The following is a 23,765-nucleotide window of genomic DNA, read 5'->3' as shown; positions in this document are numbered from 1 at the left end:
CCCCTTCTTGTGGTTGATCATTTGTCTCTGAGAAAACGCATGTTTGCAGGTTGATCATAGTTGTAGTTCTTGAGGCGTCTGTCTTGTTTTTATGAAAAATCGAGCTTTCATTAAGAAATATGAAAGAATAGGCATGCAAAAATCCAGCCCAACAAAAGGAACCAAACTAAAAGAACGGGCTTGGAGGAGCGCGTCTGTCGTGTTTAGGTAGATCATGTATGCTCCAATTTCTTTCAGTCAGGATAGAGATGGCAAAATGCAGTTGAGAGTTGGGATATCTGCAGAAGCAAAAAAGAGATAAGGGATCAAATAGTATACTTTTTGGGTTGCCCTCTGAATTTGATTGCTTGAATTTGGTTAATGCTCTGAACATTGCTATGATCTTGTTTTTAGGTATTTAGTGTAGAGTTATCCAGATGAAGGCAATTGGAAAGTGATGGAAGTTGGAACTATTTGGAAGCTGAAGTGATTGGGTTGTCTCTAATTGTTGATTGTTTAACGTCACAGGTGATAAATTCAACTACTTCATAATGGTCAAATGATTGAGCACTATTATAGAGTTGAGGATAGAAGACTTTTATAATAAAATATTTTCCTTTGCAAAAAAAAAAAAAAAAAAGCTAAGTTCGTAGGTTGCCTGTCTTATAATTATTGCTTTTTTTTTCTTTTTTTGTTCTCTTCTAGTAGTTGGGGATTTTATGTTGCAATTCTTTTTTTCCTAAGTATCATATTTCTTATTATTGTTATTCTTTGTTGATTTTATATATAAAAAAAGTATAACGAAAACTTGCCGTGAATTGATCCTGTTTCTGGGTTGCTGGTGCGACCATGGAGTGTGCTTCTTAGGTGAAAGAGAGCTGCAGGTGCCTAGTTGGCACAGATAATTTTTTAAAAAAATCTCTTGCTGTTTGATTCTTTTTAAAAATTATTTTATATATATATATTTTTTCTTTTGACAAAAATAGAAAAATTATTGGCTCTAATACTTCTCTTTTGGGAGGTTTTTTTTGGGTGATATATGTTATAATGAATTGAGTTTATAACTCAAAAACTCAATTTTGGAGGAGTCTTTCAATTTTCATGATGGTTGGGTTGATAAATCTTTAAAGATTTTTATATCTCAATTTAGAAGATAGTGACCCGTCAATTCCATGGGCAATAAATATGTTTGAAAACATTCAATTGATTAAACGAGCGTAACACGTCATAATGATGATATATCTCTTTTGAGGTTGACAAATATTTTTAGCTCATTTCTATCACATGTTACATCTAAATTACCATCTTGGTACCTAATGTGTTCTACTTTGATAGGTATCTATGCATATTTTGGACGAATGTTCTTCGTGCTTTGAATTTCTTTAGAGTTGCGACACATGAAATAAAAATTGTACGGAGAAATGTTAGTATAGTTGTGATACACAGTGATTGGGCACTAGAACTGTGTTTATGCTTTTTTGTATTTTCAATTATCGTGTTTAAAAGATTGCCTTTTTATTTTTTTGTTAGCATTATATCACGATATTAAAACAATGTAATTAATTGATTAATTTTAACCATTGAAACATATTAGTACTTTTTTTTCTACTTTGGAGCACGAGTGAATATTTTAATCACCAAGTTAAGTCCACGTGGACCGTATCATAGTTATTTAATCTTAAATAACTATGACTATGTTTTCAATTAAAATTACAATAATCTCCCATTACAACCGTTTCAACACCATCAAACAAACACAAATTTGTATTATTCCCAACCATTTTGGAATATACACGCATTTTTCCATTCTCAAATATTTTGAAATTACACTTGCATCCTATAACGTTTGAACTTGAGTGTGTTTAGCTGGTGATGTGAAAACAACCGGTTCAACGAAAAATATATATATTTGTAGCAAATTTATAAATTGAATATCAATTTGAAATTTTTTTAAAGTATTTAGTAATATACAGGAACCAGCAAAATACTTATTAACATATGTTATAAATTTCGAAAAGATATTATTTTACAATATTTTATAATTTTAACATAAATGAAAAAATATATTTATAAGAAATTGTACATCTTTAATATAATTACATGTTTTAAAGTTTCAAATTAAAAATCTCTATTTGAGTAAAAACATAAAATGTTATTCTCAGATTTGTCAACTTAATTTGAAAACAAGAAAAGTACCAAAGAGTCCTTATTCTCTTCGCACACCCACGGGTCACCTTTTATTTATTTCTTACCGCACACTCCCTCCAAAATCGATTCGCGGTCGAGCAGAAGAGAACATCTCGGTTCATAGTCGCGCTCGTAAGCTCTCTCTCTCTTTTCCCATACACGCAAAGACAAAAAGCGCTGCTGAATGAGCTGACACTCACCCAATAATTTCCAATTCTTGTGCAATTGATTAATTTCATCGCCAATTTCATCGCAAATGCTCTGTGAATCGCTGCAGGTTCTATTTCATCCCGAATTTTCATATGTTTTTGTCTGTAATCCATGCACTTAGGCTCTTATGTTCGACAGGGAAGTGTTAGCGTCTCGAGCTGATTGATTTCCTCACTTTTTTTTTTTCGTTGGATTGGGTATTGGGAAGTATTGTGCTGGGAGCAATTGGGAGGTTGTTATTTTCTCAATTATGAGTTAAGATGTTGTTATTTTCTCAATTATGAATTAAGATGTTGTTATTTGTCTAATGTGAAGTTTAGGATTTCGAGCTACCATGGTTTTTCAATGAAATGTGAACAGCGCAGTTTCATGGATCGATTCTATGTTTGGGTACTTGCCGACATCTTGAATTGTCAGGGGACTAAGACCTGCCTCTTGGTCCCCAACAGATGAATCGTTTTTGGTTGGAGCGGGAAAAGGGGGATAATGAATGTGAAACTCGATTCTTCTTTCTTTGGGACTCCATTCCATAGCTCGTTGCATTGTATGAACAATGGTAAGTTTGTTTATTTGCGTAGAGGCCAACTGTCTAAAAGGGACTCTAAGAAGTATATACATGCAAAGCATAACGATTGGAATGCTCGAGTAGATAGATTTTCACGTTTTTGCGGGCAGCAATTGAAGTCATTGAGTATAAAACTTGGACCAAGACATGAGTATTTGATGAAATGTGCCAACGAGCCTCTTTCTCAAACGAAAGCTCTATCAAGTTTCTTGCGTCCTCTGTGGAATGAGGGGTTGTTTTTTATTAGATGTTCAGCGTTTGTTGCTGTTATATCTGGCGTATGCTTGTTGGTTTGGTATGGGCAGGCAAAAGCCAAGGGTTTTGCTGAAGCAAAGCTTCTTCCTTCTGTATGCAAAGCAGTCAGCGAATGTATTCAGCGTGATATTGATTTTGGAAAGGTTAGAAGTATTTCACCCTTGAGCATCACACTGGAGTCATGTTCAGTTGGTCCAGATGATGAAGAATTCTCTAATGGTGAAGTTCCCTCCATGAAACTTCGCGTTTTACCTTTTACCAGTCTGAGGAGAGGGAGGGTAATAATTGATGTGGTATTGTCCCATCCAAGTGTGCTAGTTGTGCAGAAGAGGGATTATACTTGGTTGGGCATACCCTTTCCATCTAAAGGGACCTTGCAGAGACATTCTTCTTCTGAAGAAGGTATTGACAATCGTACAAAAATCAGGAGGATTGCAAGGGAAGATGCAGCTGCTCGCTGGTCTAAAGATAGGGATGATGCAGCTAGGGAAGCGGCTGAGATGGGTTTTGTTGTCTCGGATAGGAGTTCTGGTTTGTATGATAGTAGTGCTCCGAAGGAGGATGTAGGTCCTACAGTAGACATTGAAAACTCTAAAACCTTTTTTTGCACAGATGGGAATGTTCATTCGAGGGAACATCACTGCATGGATACGGATGTAGACTATAAAATAAAGCATGCAAGTTCAGAAAAGTATTTTAATGTAAAAAGCCCTGATGTAAGGCTTAAATTCTTGTCTAGAGTAATGAAAGCGCCTAAAAAAGACCAATCAAAGAGGAAGGCAAGCGGAGACGATGTATATGTTAATAGTTTCACTGCCAAAAAGAGAATTCTTAGTCGCAGTACGTTGGCAGCTCAGGAATATTTCAAGGGTACATCCCAGGGGAAGTTTGGTGAACCTTCACCATTATACAGGAGTCTCAATAATGTAAACCTTGATCCCTACTTGGTCGAAAGTGTGCATGAAACTAATGTTGACTCCTCCATCATGAATACTGATGTTAAGTATGGGAAAGAAAGTTTAGATTCCATACTGCATTCTTGTAACGAAGAAGAGGATATTGGTATCTCAAACCTTATAGATGATCAGATTGCTACAATTACAGGTTTGGGCAGCAAGGAAAGATCTTTTTCAGTTACTTCCAGCAGTAATGAGTCCAATGTGAAAAATGATGATGTTGATGTAGGATCTGATCATATTCCTAACGGAATATCTGATCAAATGTGTCATACATCTCAAACACCAACTTCAACAATTGACGAACATCAAAATGGGACACCGGGGCAAATTCCCATCTTGACACTAAGCCCAAAATCAGCTTTATCTTATTTTGCTAAAGATGTGGGGAAGCAATTGTTGTACCATCTAAGCATGCACAGTCAAAAGCTGAAATTCGGCTTGGTTCAATATGCTAAAAGTATCGTGGATGGTGGAGATGTAGAGAAGAATGAAGGTACCGAGATGATGCTTCCGGTGACGATTGATGCTGTTCATTTCAGAGGCGGGACAGTTATGTTACTTGCATATGGTGACAGGGAACCAAGGTAGAGTCACCTTATTGTGTCTTTATCAAAAGTAGTTTACCTGAATGGTGAAAACTTTTTCCTTTGATCTTTACTACGGCAGAAAGCAAAGAACAAAAAAGCAGCAACTATATCTTTCTTGTTAAAACTTTGAAGTTGGCCATTAGCGTAAGTTTAATAATTATGTGAGAATTTTAAATTGGATCAAATAGCTATTGACGAACTGAAACGCCACCCATTTTTGCATTAGGAGTGTTAATAAAAGGTTTTGTATGCTGTGTATTAGGAAAAAGTGCAATGATGCCACCTTTGTTTAGCTAGGTTCATCTTTACATTTACTAATAGTTTGATAGTGAACCGACTGAAACTGTTTATATTAAGTGAATCGTTGACAGGAAGGTTTTATAATACAGTAGTAGGATGCTTTTTACTGGGAATCAAAATCAACATGGTTTGATAGAAGCACTCAATTATGTAAATGCATACCAACTCTATATGGACAAAAGTATTTACAATTTTAAATACATGTATCCAGAGAAATGGAGAATGTTGATGGGCATGTCAAATTTCAAAATCATTATGGCAACGTGCATGTTCATTTGAGTGGTAATTGTAAGACATGGAGATCAGATATCGTCTCTGAAGATGGTGGCTGGTTATCTGCGGATGTCTTTGTTGACATCATAGAGCAGAAATGGCATTCAAATCTAAAAATCACCAACCTATTTGTTCCGGTATGCTACATAAGGAATAATTATCTATATTTAACTGTCGAGATTTGGAAGTCTCCATCTAAATTGTATGAAATATTTACGTATCATGGGTTCCCATTTCATCTTCATGCAGCTTTTTGAGAGAATTTTAGATATTCCAATCACGTGGACCAAAGGAAGAGCCACTGGTGAGGTGCTTCTCTAACTTCTCATCCCGTATATTGACCTTTTGCACTTTTAAAATGATATTAAAATAATCAAGTTTTGACTGAACGGTTTATGTTAATCTACTGATGGTTTACTACCACGGAAATTTTAAATCAATATTTTAACAAAAAGGGATACTGTAAAATTACAATTGATTTATGTGGACTGATATCAATTCTCGTTATTTGGTGGATCTGTTTTCAGGTTCACATGTGTATGTCAAGAGGAGATACATTCCCCAATTTTCAAGGGCAACTTGATGTGACTGGGTTGGCCTTTAAGATCTTTGACGCTCCATCAAGCTTTACTGTAAGTCTGATGTTGTCAGTGTAACAGGCTTTCCTCTATTTCAATGGACTTCTCTGTTATACCAGTAGAAATTTAAGTCCACTATGAGATTACTTCTTTTTTTGGTTTAAAGGAGAATATGATGTTATGTCTAGATGTCTGTTCCTGTTCATTTGATTCTAAATGGCTCTTTGTGGTGGGGTTTTTTATCTGCTTGGTGAAATTTCAGTCTGATATTTTTTTAACATTGAAGAACGGGTGTCATGTTTTGACAGCAAGTGTGAAATAATTGCCTCGAAGAAGCCCTTACACTTCATCCTAAGTACTGTGATTAGAATTCTTCACATTTATCTAGAAATCAAGAGTGACAAATCCAAATAGGTTAACAAGTTGAAGAGAAATCAAGTCAAAAGAGCCCCTAGAGGATTGGTTCCACATAATTGTTTATTGCGTTTTCTTGCCAATTCATTGTTAAACGTCAATTGATCTTTTCAGTTTACAAGAATAGAACCTCAGAATTTCTAACACAGTCACTTGAGTGGCAATTTGTGAGATTTCTCCTAAACCTAATTTTCTTTGAAAATCATGTACTTTCTTCCTTAGTAGCATCTCTGGCTTTGATTTCATTGATCAAATGCTCCCTCAGAACAGGAAAGCAATGGGGCTTTTTAGGGTTGGCACTGTGAGAAAGACGGTAGTGTAGTTGGTCCAAGGGCTTAAGGTGCATTTTGATAGGGTTGGTGCTGAGAAAAAGACGGTAATTTAGTTGGTCCAAGGGCTCTAGAAAACCTGTGGACCAGTATGTTCAAATTGGAGGACATCTTTGTCCATTTTTCATCTATCAAATTGGGTTGATGATTGGAGTGGCTGTGGAAAATTCGAAGATTACTTTACCAGAATTTCCCTCTTTATATGCAGAACAAGGATAGAACAAAGGATATTTGGGATAGTTTAATTAATGTTTGGTACCCTCTGTTTAGAAGGTCGTTCTAGGATAGACATATCGTAGACTGGGATTCTGCTATGAATGTTTTAAACACAAGATTTCTACGTAATCTGGAGGATCAAAGAGTTTGGAAGCTTGATAAGACTGTGCTCTTCACAGTAAATTCAGCAAGTCTCTGTGGAAGCAGAAGCTGCCTCCGAAGTGTAAGGTGTGTCTTTGGTCTCTAGTCGTAGGCAGCCTCAATAGGAAAAATAAGTTGCAGAAACACAATTCTTCTTTGATACTCTACCCAAATCGGTGATCTTTATGCAGTGATTCTCAGGAGGATGCCGACCATCTTTTGTGTTCTTGCCTGACAATGGTTTCCCTCTGGTTAAGGCTGATGGAGGGTTTTGAGATGGCTTGGGCCGGATCTTGTATTAACTTAGCAAAATTTTAGGTTTTCCCAGTCATTGCAGGTTAGAGTTTCAGCCCTCATAAGAAGGTTCTATGGATTAATGCTTGCACAATGCTTTTCTGGAATGTGCGATTAGGCTGGAATAGAAAAAGCTTAAGGAAAAGGAGAAATCAAGGGATCAGTGGCGGGAAGAAATGGTTTTCTCCATGTCTGTTTGGGCTCGTTTAAGTCCAAACACTTTTGTAATTACTCCCTAACCCTCTGCTTTTAGGCTGTTTTTTGGCTGGTTCTTTTCGAATATATGGTTCTGTTTCCTATCAATAAAAATAAAATAACTCCCTCATAATTTTTTGACTAGTTGTTTTGTAGCGCTGAGGTTGTCTGTACATCTTAAATCTTTTTTCCCAATTCACAAACCTGTTTCTTATATATAAAAAATAATGGTCCTGGGTTTGTTTACGGAAACGTAATATATTTATAGTATGGGACCATGGGTAATGCTCTTTTATGTACTTGAATATTATACTTTTGAGCATGTTGAATATCACCGTCTATCTCTATGATTTCATTATTTTATTTACTGTTGAAGCCTGAAGCACTGCTTGCAATATAGGTGTTTTATATAATTTCTCAAAATACGATGTAGTGCTCAGATGGAACATCTGGCTCGTCATACCCTTTGTTCATTGCTGCTGTCTCAATCTTGTAGCTAGCCTCCAATGCTAATTTGGAATTACATTATCCTGGTAATTCTGCACTTATGCAGGAAATGGTGGCAAGTTTATGTTTCCGTGGTCAGAGAATATTTGTACAGAATGCAAGTGGTTGGTTTGGCAGTGCTCCACTAGAGGCATCTGGTGACTTTGGCATCCATCCGGAGGAAGGAGAGTTTCATTTGATGTGTCAGGTATGTTTGTATTTAGGGGAAGTGATAACCAACTGGTGTTACTTGTAACACGTGTCATCAAATGTATACACTTTGCTGTTTAGATGTATTTTACCTTTTCTGTTGAGTAATTCTTAATGAAACAGGACAATCTTTCCATTTTCCAATTCAATCCAATCCATTTTTTCGTCGAGCTGTTTACTCGATTACTGGAACAGAACTAGATATTGTGGAATCATATTGAATATTTAACAATACATTTCGTACCTTGCTAAAAATCGATCCTTGTTTACCAACTACACATTGTCTAACCAAATCCAATTTTCTCTCTATATGTCCCTCAAAAAATCCAATTCGAGAAAAGAAAGCAAAAGAAATTCTCATAGTAGTGGAGAGCGAAATGGGAGCAGCCTAAACCTGATCCAAGAAACAGCTCTCAAGATCTTTTTTCCTTTTGGAAGATACGTGAGCAAAACAATCCAATATTGGAAGAGCCAACACAAGCTTGGAATGCCTTTTATTTGGCAATTTTCTGGATGTTAAATACCATTGGATGGGTTACTGTTTATTGACATTGGAACCACATCACATTATGGCAGGGTAACGTATCTATTCTTCGAATACAAAGTCCTCACTTCTGCCTCAAAAAGAGAACACCAAGAGGGCACAAAGTCGTTAATTTGCCGGCTTTCTTCTGTTTTGAGTCCTAGGCAACCTGTCCACACCAATATATTAACCTTGTTGGGGCATTTTCCTTTCATCATATCCTTAGATAGTTCCATTTTACACACACACATACACGAACCAATAGAAAATATTTCTTGATCTTTACCTCGACTGTTTGGGGGTGTCTATGTAGAACTCAGAGAAAGATTTGGTCATCTTCTTATTTACATTTTTCTTGTACAACCAGGAATTTTATTACGTCAGAAGTGTTTAGGATATCCAGTACATTGCATGTTCACATTCATGCATATGTCAAGCTGTGGATACTTGCTACTAAGAGAATCTATACATCACCTGCTTGTCATTGTTCCCGAGAATCTTGCTTAATAGAATCACTGTAATATACCCCCTTGAAGATTACATGTTATGGTTCCCCAGTCCTTCCAGAATTTATTCATTTTGCTTTCTGACCTGTAACCTTGTGTTTATTATTCTCTTTCCAGGTTCCTCGTGTCGAAGTAAATGCCCTGATGAAAACTTTCAAGATGCGACCTTTCTTGTTCCCTGTAAGTGTACTCGTAGAATTTCTCTTCTACTTCTTTACCCTTGAAAACCTAATGGGTTAAGACGGCAGTCTGTCTTATTAAATCCTTCCTCAGTTAGCATGCTATTCTGACAATACAGAGTGCTATAGGCTTCTGTATCTAAAAAGAAACTTGAAAAGAATAAAAATTAAAACTAATGAAGAGTCTTTTAAAGTACTATTTCAGACTTCCTTCTTGACTCTTCTTGTAATATGGGTCACAGTTAGCTGGCTCGGTAACTGCTGTGTTCAACTGTCAAGGCCCATTGGATTCCCCCATCTTCGTAGGGAGTGGAATGGTTTCCAGGAAGATGAATCAATCAATTTCAGATCTTCCTGCATCCTGTGCTTCTGAAGCAATTGTGAAAAGTAAAGAAGCCGGTGCAATTGCAGCAGTTGACCGTATTCCATTTTCCTATGTCTCGGCAAATTTCACTTTCAACATCGACAACTGTGTATGTTTTTGAGATAGCTATTAGCTAATGCAGAGTTTTTTTTCAGGTTAAAGCAGCAACAAATTTTCTTGTGTTTTTGCATATTTAGGAAATGATCATAAAGTTTATATTTGAGTAGGTGGCTGACTTATATGGAATCAGAGCCAACATTGTGGATGGTGGTGAAATTCGAGGGGCAGGGAATGCATGGATATGCCCAGAGGTGCACAACAAGGCTATAAATTTTGTTCTTCTTAAAATTGAGCTCTTTGAAGCTAATTTTGATGTTCTTTCCTGAATGCAATCCATCATTATTGTTATCAGAAAATCTTAAATTTGGATTTATTCCATTTCTTTCTTTACCTTATTTTAATTTCTCTTGTGTTTCTATGAGAACGGGTGAGAGCCTGACCACTCATCCTCCCAAAACTGAAACCTTTGCCACTTTGCATTTTAAATTTTAGAAATGATGTGAAAAAGGCACTGTTTTTTTCAAATGTCGGGTTAAGGGCAGCAACATTTACTGCATTTTGCAATCTTGGTCAGCCAACCATTAACTTGGAGCCCATATTTACTGCTGACCACCCTCCTCCAAAGGACTTTTCCCTCATGTATAAATCTCCATTGCCACTTGACAAGTTAAGCATTGTTTCTTGCTCTTAAAGATCCTATTCCAAGGCTGCTGAAAGATTGAGGAAGAGCAGCCCATTTCCTGCCCACGAGGTTGCTTCTTTGTTCAGAGCTAAAACCTTTCCACATAGAGTCTCTTATGCTTTTCTCCAAGGATTTGGCCACTTTGACAGGGATTTTGGAAATGGAAGGATAAAAAAATAGAGAGGTACTCGAGTGAAGTCAAAGCAAGTCTTCCACCTCCGGATATAGACATATTCATCCAGTTGGCCAACTTAGCCTTGAGCTTATCAACAGTAGGGTTCCAAAAAGAACTGCACCTTAGATTGCCACCGAGAGAGAAGACAATATAGTTAAATGGAAAAGTGTCTGCATTGCAACCAAAATGACCAGCCTTGATGGAAACTTCCTCATTAATGACGTGGAGCCCTAAATTGCAGATTATATCTTTCTTTATCACATGAAGATTCTAGCATAACGCCTAGAATATAATTATTCTTGAACGTCACTGTTATGCCTTGAAGAGATGTAGTAATTTATTATAGTTTAACATCTTAAATTTTGTGGTAGGTTGACTGAAAAGTAAATAGGACTGTTGGGTACTTCTGTATGACTGTCTAAAACATAGGTTTTAGGAATTATTTTTTCATATCTGTATCTTTGGGTCTTAAATTTTTGTTGTATTTCCTCGTTAGCTGCAAGTTAATTAATTTCTTATTCTGATGTCAAATTTATTTCTTTTTAGGGTGAGTTGGATGATACAGCAATGGATCTGAACTTCTCAGGAAATCTATCATTTGATAAAATCTTGCACCGATATATGCCTGGCGATTTGGATGTGATGCCACTCAAGTTGGGGCTTTTAAATGGGGAAACCAAAGTCTCCGGATCCCTCTTTAGACCGTAATACTGCGTGCTTATTTTATTTATTTATTTAGTTTTTCAATTGTTAATTGAAACTGTCTCGGTCTTCCTCTCTGGATGTGTAAACATTTTTTTCATGCTTAGAGTATCCTTGAATTTCGTCATGCTTAGAGTTGGTTACATCTTTTCCCCTCTTCCTTTGTGCAGGAGGTTTAATATTAACTGGACTGCACCACTTGCTGAAGGATCATTTAGGGATGCTCGGGGAGATATCAATATTTCTCATGATTGTATTATTGTTAATTCTTCCTCTGTTGCTTTTGAGTTGTATTCAAAAATGCAAACATCTTATTCTGACGAGAATATGCTAGATGAAGAAGTGTTTGCAAAGAGAACTCCTTCATGTACTATTGATGGAGTGGAGTTGGATTTACACATGCGTGGCTTTGAGTTTTTGAGCTTAGTCTCTTATATTTTTGAATCTCAAAGACCTATGCATCTCAAAGCAACTGGAAGGATTAAGTTTGTGGGGAAAGTTTTGAGACCTTCAAGTCGTAGCTCTAGTCAAGATTTTTGTATTGAGAAGAGTAAGCAGCAGCTGCAGAGGATTGATGAAGCTAAAAGTAGTCTCGCTGGTGAGGTTTCAATTTCTGGTCTTAAGCTGAATCAGTTGATTCTGGCACCTAAGCTTGCTGGGCTATTGAGCATGACTCGTGAGTCAATCAAGGTTCTATCTAAATTACTCTTTTCTAGGAAAAAATTAGCTTTAATTTTGAAATTTAGATATAGATTTATCTGTTATAGTTCACATATATTTCACTGGGTAAGGTATCTCCTAAAGTTTTCAGATACAATCTCTTTGATTTAAATGTTTCAGCTTCAATTGGCTTAGGTTTCTGTTTAGAAGTGGTGTTTACTTAGATCTGGCAGGGTGTAAAACGTCCCAGAGGTTGAATATCCCTCCAGTTCATTGTCTAACAAGTTTCTTCTTGTTGGAGCCAACCAATTTGAGTATTTTTTGAAATCTTTATAAAATGAGTGAACCGTTAAATCACCAATCAACCCAAAAGCTTAGTTTATGAGTTACAATAAATTTAATTATTTATTCATATTCTAACACTACTCCTTATTTGTGGACTTGGAAATTTGCATGGCAGGTGGAAAAAATGGTAATCCATTTTAAATGGGGAGGAAATATCGAAATAATATTACAGGGATTCAAACACAGGATCTCCTATTCGGGGGTTCACGTTTATCTGAGTGTCTATTTGCAGTTTGGATGGGGTCTTTTTGGTTCTATTGGCTGGCTCATTGTCTAGTCAAGATCTTTTACAACTTGTTCTTCAATTTTTTATTTTTAGTCTATTGTAATTTTTGCAGATTTGTTTGGATGTTTTATTTTCTTTTCACCATCTGGGGAGTTTGTATCTCTGAAATTTCTTCTAATGAAAAGTTTATTGGCATTCTTGGTACCTTTTTTTTTTGTCTACAGGGCGGCCTCGTTTCTCTTTGATTTCTTTGTGCAAAGGAATTTGCTCATTAGTTTCTTGAAGAGCATGAAAGAATAAACAGATTCTTTTGTTACTAGGAATTTGATTCAGTTAAAGAGATATCGTACAGACTGTTTTGCTTCCTGTTTGCCTTCATATGTTCATCAGAGTGATATTGTTTTATGAACTCTAAAAAACATGTAGACCTTGTATAAATTTCAAGAATTCAGATAATTTTTATTTTTTTATTTGAACCCCAAGAAGCGCCATCCAGTCTTGCTCTTATTAAACCTATTTATCAGTGGTTCCTTATATTTGTGCTCTATTTTCTCCCTATTGTTGCAGTTGGACGCAACAGGTCGGCCAGATGAAAGTCTTTCAGTAGAAATTGTGGGGTCATTGAAGCCTAGCTCCGATAATTCTAGAAAGTCGAAGTTCTTCTCTTTTTCCCTTCAAAGGGGGCAATTAAGAGCCAATGTTTGTTACCAACCATTTCGATCTGCACATTTGGAGGTATACATATCTTTTTGATCTTTAAAAGAAAGAATCTTTTGTACTTTGTGTGACATGCTTACCACACGCACAGTTGATATTGATACCTAAAAACATGATAAGCTGATTATGATCTCCTTATTCTTTATTTTGACTATAGTTACGTCATTTGCCACTTGATGACTTGGAGCTAGCTTCACTTAGGGGAGCAATACAAAGGGTAAGACATTCTATTTTTCTCTCGGCACCATTTTGCCAAAGGTGTATTTTCATATATATATAATTTTATCGATGGTAGAGCAAGGGGACAGATAAAAGTCAACCAGAGGTTTGTGACTAGGAGACTTTCTTTCGCCTTTTCTTTCTGTATTGGTTGGTGATGTTTTAAATAGATATATCAAACATCAGATTCACTCGTCCCACCTATAAATTTGCTGAAGATACTGTAATTCTGTAAAGATGATGAAGAAATGAGATATATTTAAGGGATTATGGGAGCACAGAAAACTATCTTCAACAACAATCAAAGCATACCATCACAAAAATACTTGCGTATTTCTTTTTCCAAAAAGGCCAGGATCAGACATCGGAACTACTGATAATCAAATTCAATTATGTTTAAAAGTTTATGATTGATATTAGCTAATTCAACGTGTTTTTGGTGATATTATTTTGTTGAAGCTTTGGAACTTGTCTTAAATGGAAGTCAATCGTTTTTACACTCTTTCCAATGTGATTTCTTCTTTTTCTTTTTCTTCATTTTTTTGTCCTGCTATTTCATATTGTTGTTGTTTGAACCTAAAGTTAATTTCCATTTAACATTTCTTGACAATCAATTACAGTTTGAAGCACAAACTCAACGATGACTTGTGTACTTTCAGGCAGAGCTTGAACTTAATCTTCAGAAAAGAAGAGGTCATGGGGTTTTATCAGTACTTGGCCCAAAATTCAGTGGTGTGCTGGGTGAAGCTTTGGACATATCCGCTAGATGGAGTGGAGATGTGGTGAGTCCTAGGCATAAATTTTACCTTCCTTCACTGTCCCATTATTTTTGTTATTAATAAGCATCCTGCTCTTGTTTTCTCCAATTTTTGAGTTCAAAATTTTCTCCCCATTGTATGTGGATGATAAAATATATCAAATAAAGCTGATATTTTATGGCCATGGAGTTAAAAGTTATCTCCATAATGTCTAATCACGGATGCTGGGAGCTCACAGTGGAGTCTCTCTCTCCCAACAAGTTGGGGCAACATGTAAAAGATGTTAAAGCTGTTGAGCTATATTTTTTAAATAAGAAACCTAGCTTTCATTGAGAGAAATAAAAAAAATAGAAGGGCATACATAAAACCAGCCTGGTTCTTCCTTCAAAGTATAGAAAGGGCTCTAGTCCAAACGAGTAACAACCTAATTGATAATTACAAGAACTCTTAGAAACTGACCTCCACATGGATGTATTAAACCTAATAAGCTCCCAAAAGACAAAGGGGTTTATCCAGCCCAATTTTAATGACTCAAGATTCTTACAAGGGAAATAGGAGAATGTGGGTGAGGAGGAAGTGGGGTGAGTTCTTTTCATCGAGAAGGTTGAAGAACCTCCCACTCAATGTTCTTGATGGTGGGGATCAAGCTTAACAATGAATAAATCTTGCCTTAAATATCTTGGGACCCACTATTCTCTCTGGTGGACCTTTTTATGGTGGGAATCAAGCTTAACAATAAATCTTTGTCTTTCTGTTTTGTTTTGGTATCCTCCTCGATAGACAGTCTTTTCCTCCTCAGAAAATATTCATTTTGGTTTGGGAGGCTTTGTTGATTAAAGTTTTTCAGCCTCCTTCTTTTAGCTTTCTGACATTTCTTTGATCTCGTCTATTACCTTGTATTTTGGTTCCTTTGTTTGGTCATTTTCCTTCCTTTTTTGCTTTCTTTGGGAGCTTGAACTTTTTTCTTCCTTTTCATATTAGCAATGAAAAGTTTGTTTCTTGTTAAAAAAGGAAAAAAGAAACAGAGCATGATTAGTATCTACTCCTTCCCTTGAGGTTGAATGTTCAAATCCCCGTACCCCCAATTTGTTGTATTAAAAAAAAGGCCCTAACTATAGAAATTATAAGCTAACCTGAGCTTAGCTCAATTGGTTAAGGCACTAATGTCTGACCAAGAGGTCATGAGTTCGAATCCCCACCCCATGTATTGTTATATTCTCATAAGAAAAAAAAACTATAGAAATTATATAGTTGTCACATAAGCATATATCATGCAAAAGCAAAGACATATATCACTTACTCTTAGACATCTTATCCCTAGTCATTCGTTTAAAGCATCCTAATCTACGTAAACTTTGAACCAAACAACCCTAATTGCTCAATGGTCATGTCCTTGAGCAAAAATTACTTTTTGAGCTCTTTATTTCTTAGGTGTTTCAACCTCGTTATTATTATATTCGTGCATTTGAGCTTTCATACCTTGTATCTGCTGTTAAATATCTAACAATGTGTCTCACCCTTATGCATCTTTAGATCACCATCGAGAAAACTGTTCTAGAGCAAAGCAACAGTCGTTATGAGCTTCAAGGTGAATATGTGCTTCCTGGGAGCCGTGATAGAAATGTTGCTAGTAATGGAAGTAGTGGATTTTTGAAGAAGGCAATGGCTTCACATCTGAGCAGTGTCATATCTTCTATGGGAAGATGGAGGATGAGACTGGAAGTTCCTAGTGCTGAGGTCGCTGAGATGCTTCCACTGGCCCGACTCCTTTCTCGAAGTACAGATCCTTCAGTTCACTCAAGATCCAGGGTTATTTCCTTTTTGCTGCTATGAGATTGATTTCTCTTGTTATTATCTTTTAAATTTGGTAAAGAAACTTATATCTGCTAAAACTTTAACGATAGCTCAACCTTAAAGCATATCCTTCAATTTAGCATGACATCCACATACTCTCCTAGCTGGCTTTACTCTGGATGTACGATAACATTTTTAATTCATTATCATTATGTCAGCATATTTTCATGAGCAGGAGATCTCAATTATATGATTGGGAAGGGACAAACTTTTAGGAACTGAACTAGTAAGGTTCCAAATGTAACGGGGTAGAGTATTGTCATTTTTGTGTCAAATTGACGTCTAGCATTTTGATGGAAATGGCCATGCCGTTTGTGAAAGGTTTTATTTCTTTGGCTTCCAATGACGTAGTAGGATATTTATATTGAAGTAAAAATAAATCTTTATATGTGATATGATATCTCTTAATTGGTGCATTATACATAAGGATTCGGAGGAAGACCTTAGTCACCTCTTCCTTAGTGGTAATCTCTTGAATGAGATTACTTTTTCCATCTGTTTGGCCTCTCCTGGTGTGCAGTTGGGATTATGTGGAGTTTCTAGTTGATGGGTTTCTGGTGGTCTGGTAAAAGGAAGGTTTTAAGAAGGAATGCGGTCCATGGTCTTTCTCAGTTTTGTAGTTCAGGAGAAATATTAGGAATGTGATCCCTTTTGTGGACTTCTTTTTTTTTTTTTTTTTGTGGTTATTAATAAAATGTTTGTTTTATGTTAAGAAAAAATGTTGAATTGAAGCAAACAGTGATCTTAAGGCTCTTATGAATTTCTCCAGTATTGTACTATATAGACCAATAAAAAATAAATTTGGAGTAGAAGTTTACCTTGCAAGAAAGAAGAAAATGATGGAACTTTTAATTCGTAGGTATTTGTATGTGAAATGTGTTATTGTTACTTGATAAGTTCCTAATTTTGCAATCAAATGCAGGACCTTTTTATTCAAAGTTTGCAAGCTGTTGGATTGTACACTGAAAGTGTTCAAGATCTGATTGAGGTACTTTTTGACAGAATGATTGATAGCTGCACAATTTCAACTACTTCTGACTTGCATTTATCACTCCATTGTCCATACCTTCACATAAATATCTTTGTTTCTTTTCTTGACCAATGATCTGATTTTGAGCTTCACAGTGGATATGCATCCAACCTCCATCATGTTTCTTCTTTATCTTACTTTCCAGGTGATACGGAGGCAATTTATTCTATCAGATGAAATTGTCCTTGAAGATTTGTCTCTTCCAGGTTTATCTGAACTCAGAGGTCGCTGGCATGGCTCTCTTGATGCGAGTGGTGGAGGCAATGGAGATACGATGGTAGATCTTGAGTTATAATTTTTAGGCCATAAAAAGTTGAATAAATATTTCCCTTTTTGTGTCCAATTATTAGCAATGGTACACTGAATTATGTGGCTTTAAACGTTCTGGTTAAAAGCTATGTTGATGAATTGAAAGTATGTTACTGTCTGAACTTTACTAATTTCCTTAACAAGCAGCTCTATATTTTCTGAAATAATTTAAGTCAAAAGCTCAATATTTTATTGAGTTCGGTTGGCAATACTTATGGAAAACCATCAACTGTATACCTTCTTTTAGATAAACAATAGAATTCCACATCATTGCTGCCATCAATTATTTATGTTGGCTTGGGTGATTGGTCTCTAAGAATGACTGTCATTCCTTGGTGTTTTTGTCAGGCAGAGTTTGACTTTCATGGGGAGGACTGGGAATGGGGAACCTACAAAACGCAACGTGTTTTGGCTGTTGGTGCATACAGCAATGATGATGGTTTGCGGCTAGAGAAGATTTTTATCCAGAAGGATAATGCCACAATTCATGCAGATGGAACTTTGTTTGGTCCTAAAACTAACCTTCACTTTGCTGTTTTAAATTTTCCTGTCAGTCTACTTCCTACTGTGGTTCAGGTAGTTGAATCTTCAGCAAAAGATCTTGTTCATTCGTTGAGGAAACTTGTAGCTCCAATTAGGGGAATACTGCACATGGAGGGAGATCTCAGAGGTAATCTTGCAAAACCAGAATGTGATGTGCAAGTAAGGCTCCTCGATGGTGCAATTGGAGGCATTGATCTTGGACGAGCTGAAGTTGTTGCTTCCCTTACCTCAAGCAGCCGTTTTTTGTTCAATGCAAAATTCGAGCCAATTATCCAAAATGGCCATGTACATGTTCAAGGAAGCATTCCTGTGATGTTTGTCCAAAATAGCATGGTAGAAGTGGAAGAACTAGAAACAGATACAAGTAGGACAACTTTGATCCATGCTTGGGGGAAGGAAAAGGTTAGGGATAAGTTCAATGACAGAAAAAATTCTAGAGAGAGAAATGAAGAAGGTTGGAATACTCAATTGACAGAAGGCCTTAAAGGATTAAATTGGAATCTTTTGGATGTAGGAGAAGTTAGGGTTGATGCAGATATTAAAGATGGAGGCATGCTGTTACTAACAGCTTTGTCTCCACATGTTAACTGGCTTCATGGAAATGCCGACATCTTACTTCAGGTGAGCACTCTCCAGACTTCATCATGGGTTTATGTCATCTAATTTCTTCCATACTGTGTTTCAATTACAAATGCTCTAAATAAATAGGTAAGAGGGACCATCGAGGAACCGGTACTTGATGGATCTGCATCTTTCCACAGAGCTTCAATATCTTCACCTGTGCTCCCTAAACCACTCATAAACTTTGGTGGCACAGTCTATATAAGATCAAATAGGCTGTGCATCAACTCATTGGAAAGTCGTGTAAGCAGAAGAGGGAAGCTGATTGTGAAAGGGAATCTGCCCCTTAGATCTAGTGAAGCATCCCTTGGTGACAAGATTGATTTAAAATGCGAAGTTCTGGAAGTACGCGCAAAGAATATTTTCAGGTTCCTTATCTACCTTCTGACTATTAAGTACTCTGTGCTGCACGTGAAAGGTTGAGGAAGCTTGGTATTGAATATTTGCATTTGTTTTTTCTTGATGTTTTGGAAGAGATTCATACAATGTGGCTTAAATTTTTCTTTGTGTCCTCTCTTTGGCTTCTATGACAAATAATTTTATAATTTTCCTTCATTTTCTTGTTTTATGACATTGAATTCGCGGTTGAAATCTCTCTCTGTTTCTTAAATAAGAACCAAGACTGGCTTCTTTTTGCGATTATTTGGAGTATCTAGTTAGAAAGAAACTGGAGAATTTTGGAGATGTTGGGAGTCTTGGGAGAGGGTTTGGATTATGGCAATTGGCACATTTCAATGTTCTCTTCAAACGTTCTTTACTAGACCTTTTTATTACTAGTCCTTTAACTTTTATTCTCAACGTGTTTTCTTCTAGTCTGCTTTTTTTTTTCTTTTTTTTTTTGCAGCCACCTATGGAATAGGCTATTTTCTTTAGGGCATTGCTTTTGTATTTCCATTCATCTTAATGCGGAAAAGATAAACTTTCTTTAGTTATCATTTTTGCTCTATTACTCTTGCTCCATTAAATTAAAATATTTATATGCATCTTCAAAATTGCAGTGGCCAAGTTGACTCTCAAATGCAAATTACTGGGTCTATATTGCAACCAAACATCTCTGGAAATATTCAATTGAGCCGCGGAGAAGCATATCTACCCCATGATAAGGGTAGTGGTGCTGCTTCATTTAATAGAGTGGTACCAAACCAGTTTAGTCTTCCTGCTGGCAGTTCTAACCAAGTAATTGCTTCACCATTTTTCAGTTCAGAATCTACAGCACTGAAAACTAGATTCCTTGCACCCCGAGGTGATATTTGCATTTTCCATATCCATACCTTCTCGTTATGAATGAATTTCACAAGCATTCATAGTTTTTCTTGCTCTGACACCCTTGTGTCACAGAATTAGGGATAAATGTTAATGTGGATTAGTTTTTTGCTAACGGATTACTCATATTCTTTTTCTACTGATTTTGGACTTTGTTTGGTGGACTTGGTCTGACTTGAATGTAAAAATGTTCATTTTCACTGTTCCTCAAAGATGCCTACAGTTATAGCTTGCCCCTTTGACCACTAGGTCAAGCCAAAGTGCTCTAGGGTAACTTACTGGTATTAATTTGTATTAGCATTGATTTGGAGTCCTTTGTTCAAACTTTCAAATTAAATATTTAAATAATTCAACAAATTTTTCCTCTTCAGGAATTTTAAATAGTTTGACCTGTTACTTTCTATGACTTTATATGACAATTTACAAAAAAAAAAGTATATATATAATTAGTGAAAGTAAAAATAAATGTAATGTCTATTTATTTTTTTAATCTTGTATTGTTTATTTCGCTCCTTGGCAGATAAATCAGCTAACATTGAAAAGGAGTCCAGGAATGTAAACATTAAACCTAGTGTTGATGTACGCCTTAGTGATTTGAGAGTTGTTCTTGGACCAGAATTAAGAATTCTTTATCCTTTGATACTCAACTTTGCTGTTAGTGGAGAACTTGAGCTAAATGGGCATGCTCATGCTAAAAGGATTGAACCAAAAGGAACTTTAACATTCGATAATGGTGACGTAAATCTTCTTGCAACCCAGGTTAGTCTCTGTCTTATAATCATCTTCTTTTTCTGATTAAAAGAAACTGATATTAACCTTAATTTTTCAGGTAAGACTGAATCGGGAGCATCTAAATATAGCAACTTTTGAACCTGAGAATGGGCTAGATCCTATGCTAGATTTAGCTTTAGTTGGTTCAGAGTGGCAGATTAGAATACAAAGTCGGGCAAGCAAATGGCAAGACAAACTGGTGGTGACGTCGACCCGTTCTGTTGAACAAGATGCTCTCTCGCCCACTGAGGTAATTGTTGCTTGCTCAATATTTGAAGTAACAATATCAGGGAGGGTGTTGGAAATTCACCAGAAGGATAATTTGGCCTGAATTCGGCTTCAAAACCTCATATGGTTATAATATATTGCACTTGTGCATTATAGGTACTTGTCAAAGGTAAAATCAATTTAGGAAAGAACAGTTGTGAAAATTTGTAGTTTTCTGCCCTTGAGAGGGTGTTATTAGCTGAGGAGCTTAGAAATAGGGGTAGGAAACTGGTTTATTTTTCAATAGGAAATAGAAGACCACTCATTCTACAGTAAACCAAAGAAGCTTACAGATGATGAGGAATCCATCAGAAAGAGAGTCAAGGCTTAGTGTGATACATTTTAAGTTGCTCCATAAGTTTGATTTACAAGTATCCTGGACAAATCTTTTCTTAAATCTTCAGAAAATTTCTATAATATTTAGACCTCTCTCCAAGTTGTCATTTCTAGAAAAGGTTCCTGATTTGGGGTTTCTTTCCATTACTGACTGATGAAGTTATAGAAAATATCCTTTAATCTGGTGGTTCCAATCATTCTTGCAATCAACAGACTCTTTTTTTCTTTTTGATAAGAGACATCTTAAGGTTCACATTGTGGTTTTTAGGCAGTTTATTCTGATATCCCAATATTATTGGCTCAGGCTGCTCGTGCATTTGAGAATCAATTGGCAGAATCGATATTGGAGGGCGATGGCCAGCTGGCACTGAAGAAGCTTGCAACTGCTACACTTGAGAAACTAATGCCTAGAATAGAAGGAAAAGGTGAATTTGGTCAGGCTAGGTGGAGGCTTGTGTATGCTCCACAAATCCCAAGTTTACTCTCCGTTGATTCAACCAACGATCCTCTCAAATTGCTCACCGGTAACATCTCATTTGGTACTGTAGTTGAAGTCCAGCTCGGAAAGCGCATTCAGGTTCTACTTATTATTTGGCTTGCACACTCGAACACTATTCTTTTCTATTAATAAAGCCCCATTTAGTAATGATTTGATTTTCAATTTTCTATATATATATATATATAATAGAGATAACTGCTAGCAAACAACCATGAGCTCTGAAAACAAAATCATCAACAAACTTACCTCAAAGTTTTGTTTAGGAAGGTTTGGATAAATAGAATCGAGTTTTTAAATTATTGGAGGAGTAATACAGTAAATCAATGGCTGATATATAAGTAGAATTAACAAAATAGACCTGAATATTATTATTTTTCTTTTCCTGAACAAACCGACATGAATATTATTGCATCATTTGTCTCAAACTCACAGTCACATCTAAGTGGAAATTGAACAAAAGTAGGATGGTAAAATTGTTTAGCTCAGTAGATATATGGCTGAATGAGCAAATTCAGATTTTTGTACTCTTTAATAGAAGTTTCATATATATTTTTTTTAATTGTTAACTTCTTCATTGTTTTCCTTTTTTTTCTCCCCTCCCCGTCTTCCAGGCCTCCATAGTTCGGCAGATGAAGGACTCGGAGATGGCCATGCAATGGACGTTCATGTACAAGCTTACGAGCCGCTTGCGGATGGTCTTTCAGTCAGCTCCAGCTCAGCGAATGCTCGTACTTGTCGAATATTCCGCTTCATCACTGGATTAATTTTTTTGACTTGCCACCATCTTCTTCCAGACAATTTATTAAAGGTAACCATTATTTGAACCAACCCCCCCCCCCCCCCCCCCCCCCCCCCCCCGGAAAAAGAAAAGGAGAAAAAAAAGTGGGTCTTAAGAAATTAATTGTAAATTTGTAACAAAATTTACTCATTGAAATGAAGAAAGAAAGGAGCATATTCAATTCCCATATGAGGTCTGGCTCATGATTGAGAATATTTTAGAATTTAATGAGGTTATGGGAAAGAGAGAAGTTTTTTATAACCAACTCATAGAAAATAGTGCTATGAAATTTTGCTAATGTCAAGTAGGTGTGAACTTACTTATTTATCCTCATTATAGAAACATGTGCAAGAGAATGATAGTTGCAAGATGGAAAATGATTTTGAGATGGCTGTGAACTAGAAACCGGCTGCAAAGCTATGGTTGTGAGATTATTGCCATATGGAAAATGGCTGATATGACTGGATAATCATATGTTTCTATAAGTTTCATGAGGGGTGGATTTGTCATTTTTTTTTATTAATTATTAATTGTACCCTTTTAGATTGGCCTTTATTGGTTTGGGTTTTATGGATTTAGGGGAGTTCTTTTCCCCCCAAAAATAGAATTTGTAAATTTTGGATTTACATGAGATAAATTCATATAATATGATTGCTAAATGGGATCTGGAAAACCCAGGAACTTGAATGCTCTACGAAATGCTTCACCACTTCACTTCCTTTTTTGTCCTTTCAGAAAGTTAGACAAGGGTTCTACTTCTACAAAGCTTTACATTGATTTAATCTAATGTTTATTCTTAATTTTAAAAAATCGTTTGATTTCTTTTTAGTTCAAATATCAATTTTAAAGTAAATTATTAATGATTTAACTAGATAAATTATATTATCAATCTGGTCATAACTCAGCTAGTTAAGGTATGGTTTGAATTTACAACACTATATGTTGTGTACTATAAAATTAAAAAACTAAAAAAAAAAACTAGATGAGTTATTTCAAATTGTGTGAAAAAGTTTTGTGTTACAATTTTGTTGTTAATTTTTTTTTTTTTTTTTGGGTTTAGTCAATATTTACGAGTGCGGATTTAAGTTTAACTTATTGATCCAATTAACAAAATAATAATAATAATCATATAAAATTAATATAATTTATCAAGTCAGCAAATTCAATTATCACGTTATCTTTTTTTAGTCAAACTATAGG

At 35.9% G+C, this 23,765-nt stretch overlaps 1 protein-coding gene across 3 annotated transcripts; it reads left to right on the top strand.

The window, feature by feature from the left end:
• Nucleotides 1-2,244: 2,244 nt before the first annotated feature.
• Nucleotides 2,245-23,251, top strand: EMB2410 (embryo defective 2410). Of its 3 annotated transcripts, XM_022277859.2 has the most exons (25): nt 2,245-2,443; nt 2,697-4,739; nt 5,254-5,452; nt 5,565-5,624; nt 5,843-5,947; nt 8,036-8,176; nt 9,325-9,387; nt 9,629-9,859; nt 9,978-10,061; nt 11,214-11,371; nt 11,540-12,059; nt 13,168-13,335; nt 13,475-13,534; nt 14,196-14,318; nt 15,828-16,103; nt 17,071-17,136; nt 17,324-17,455; nt 17,836-18,651; nt 18,739-19,019; nt 19,650-19,894; nt 20,435-20,673; nt 20,744-20,935; nt 21,593-21,865; nt 22,399-22,595; nt 22,905-23,251. In XM_022277859.2, exons 2-24 carry the CDS (start codon nt 2,863-2,865, stop codon nt 22,549-22,551), a joined length of 6,462 nt encoding a protein of 2,153 aa, XP_022133551.1. In that variant the 5' UTR covers nt 2,245-2,443; nt 2,697-2,862; the 3' UTR covers nt 22,552-22,595; nt 22,905-23,251. The 3 variants fall into 3 exon arrangements, with proteins under 3 accessions (XP_022133551.1, XP_087975612.1, XP_022133559.1); XM_088119486.1 differs by lacking the exon at nt 22,905-23,251 and having other exon boundaries at nt 22,399-22,754; XM_022277867.2 differs by lacking the exon at nt 22,905-23,251 and having other exon boundaries at nt 2,692-4,739; nt 22,399-22,754.
• Nucleotides 23,252-23,765: the final 514 nt, after the last annotated feature.

The sequence above is a fragment of the Momordica charantia genome (assembly GCF_013281855.1).
Source record: "Momordica charantia cultivar OHB3-1 chromosome 11 unlocalized genomic scaffold, Mcharantia_2.0 BLBB01000011.1, whole genome shotgun sequence".
Taxonomy (NCBI): Eukaryota; Viridiplantae; Streptophyta; class Magnoliopsida; order Cucurbitales; family Cucurbitaceae; genus Momordica; species Momordica charantia.
This window is presented reverse-complemented; position numbering and strand designations above follow the sequence as displayed.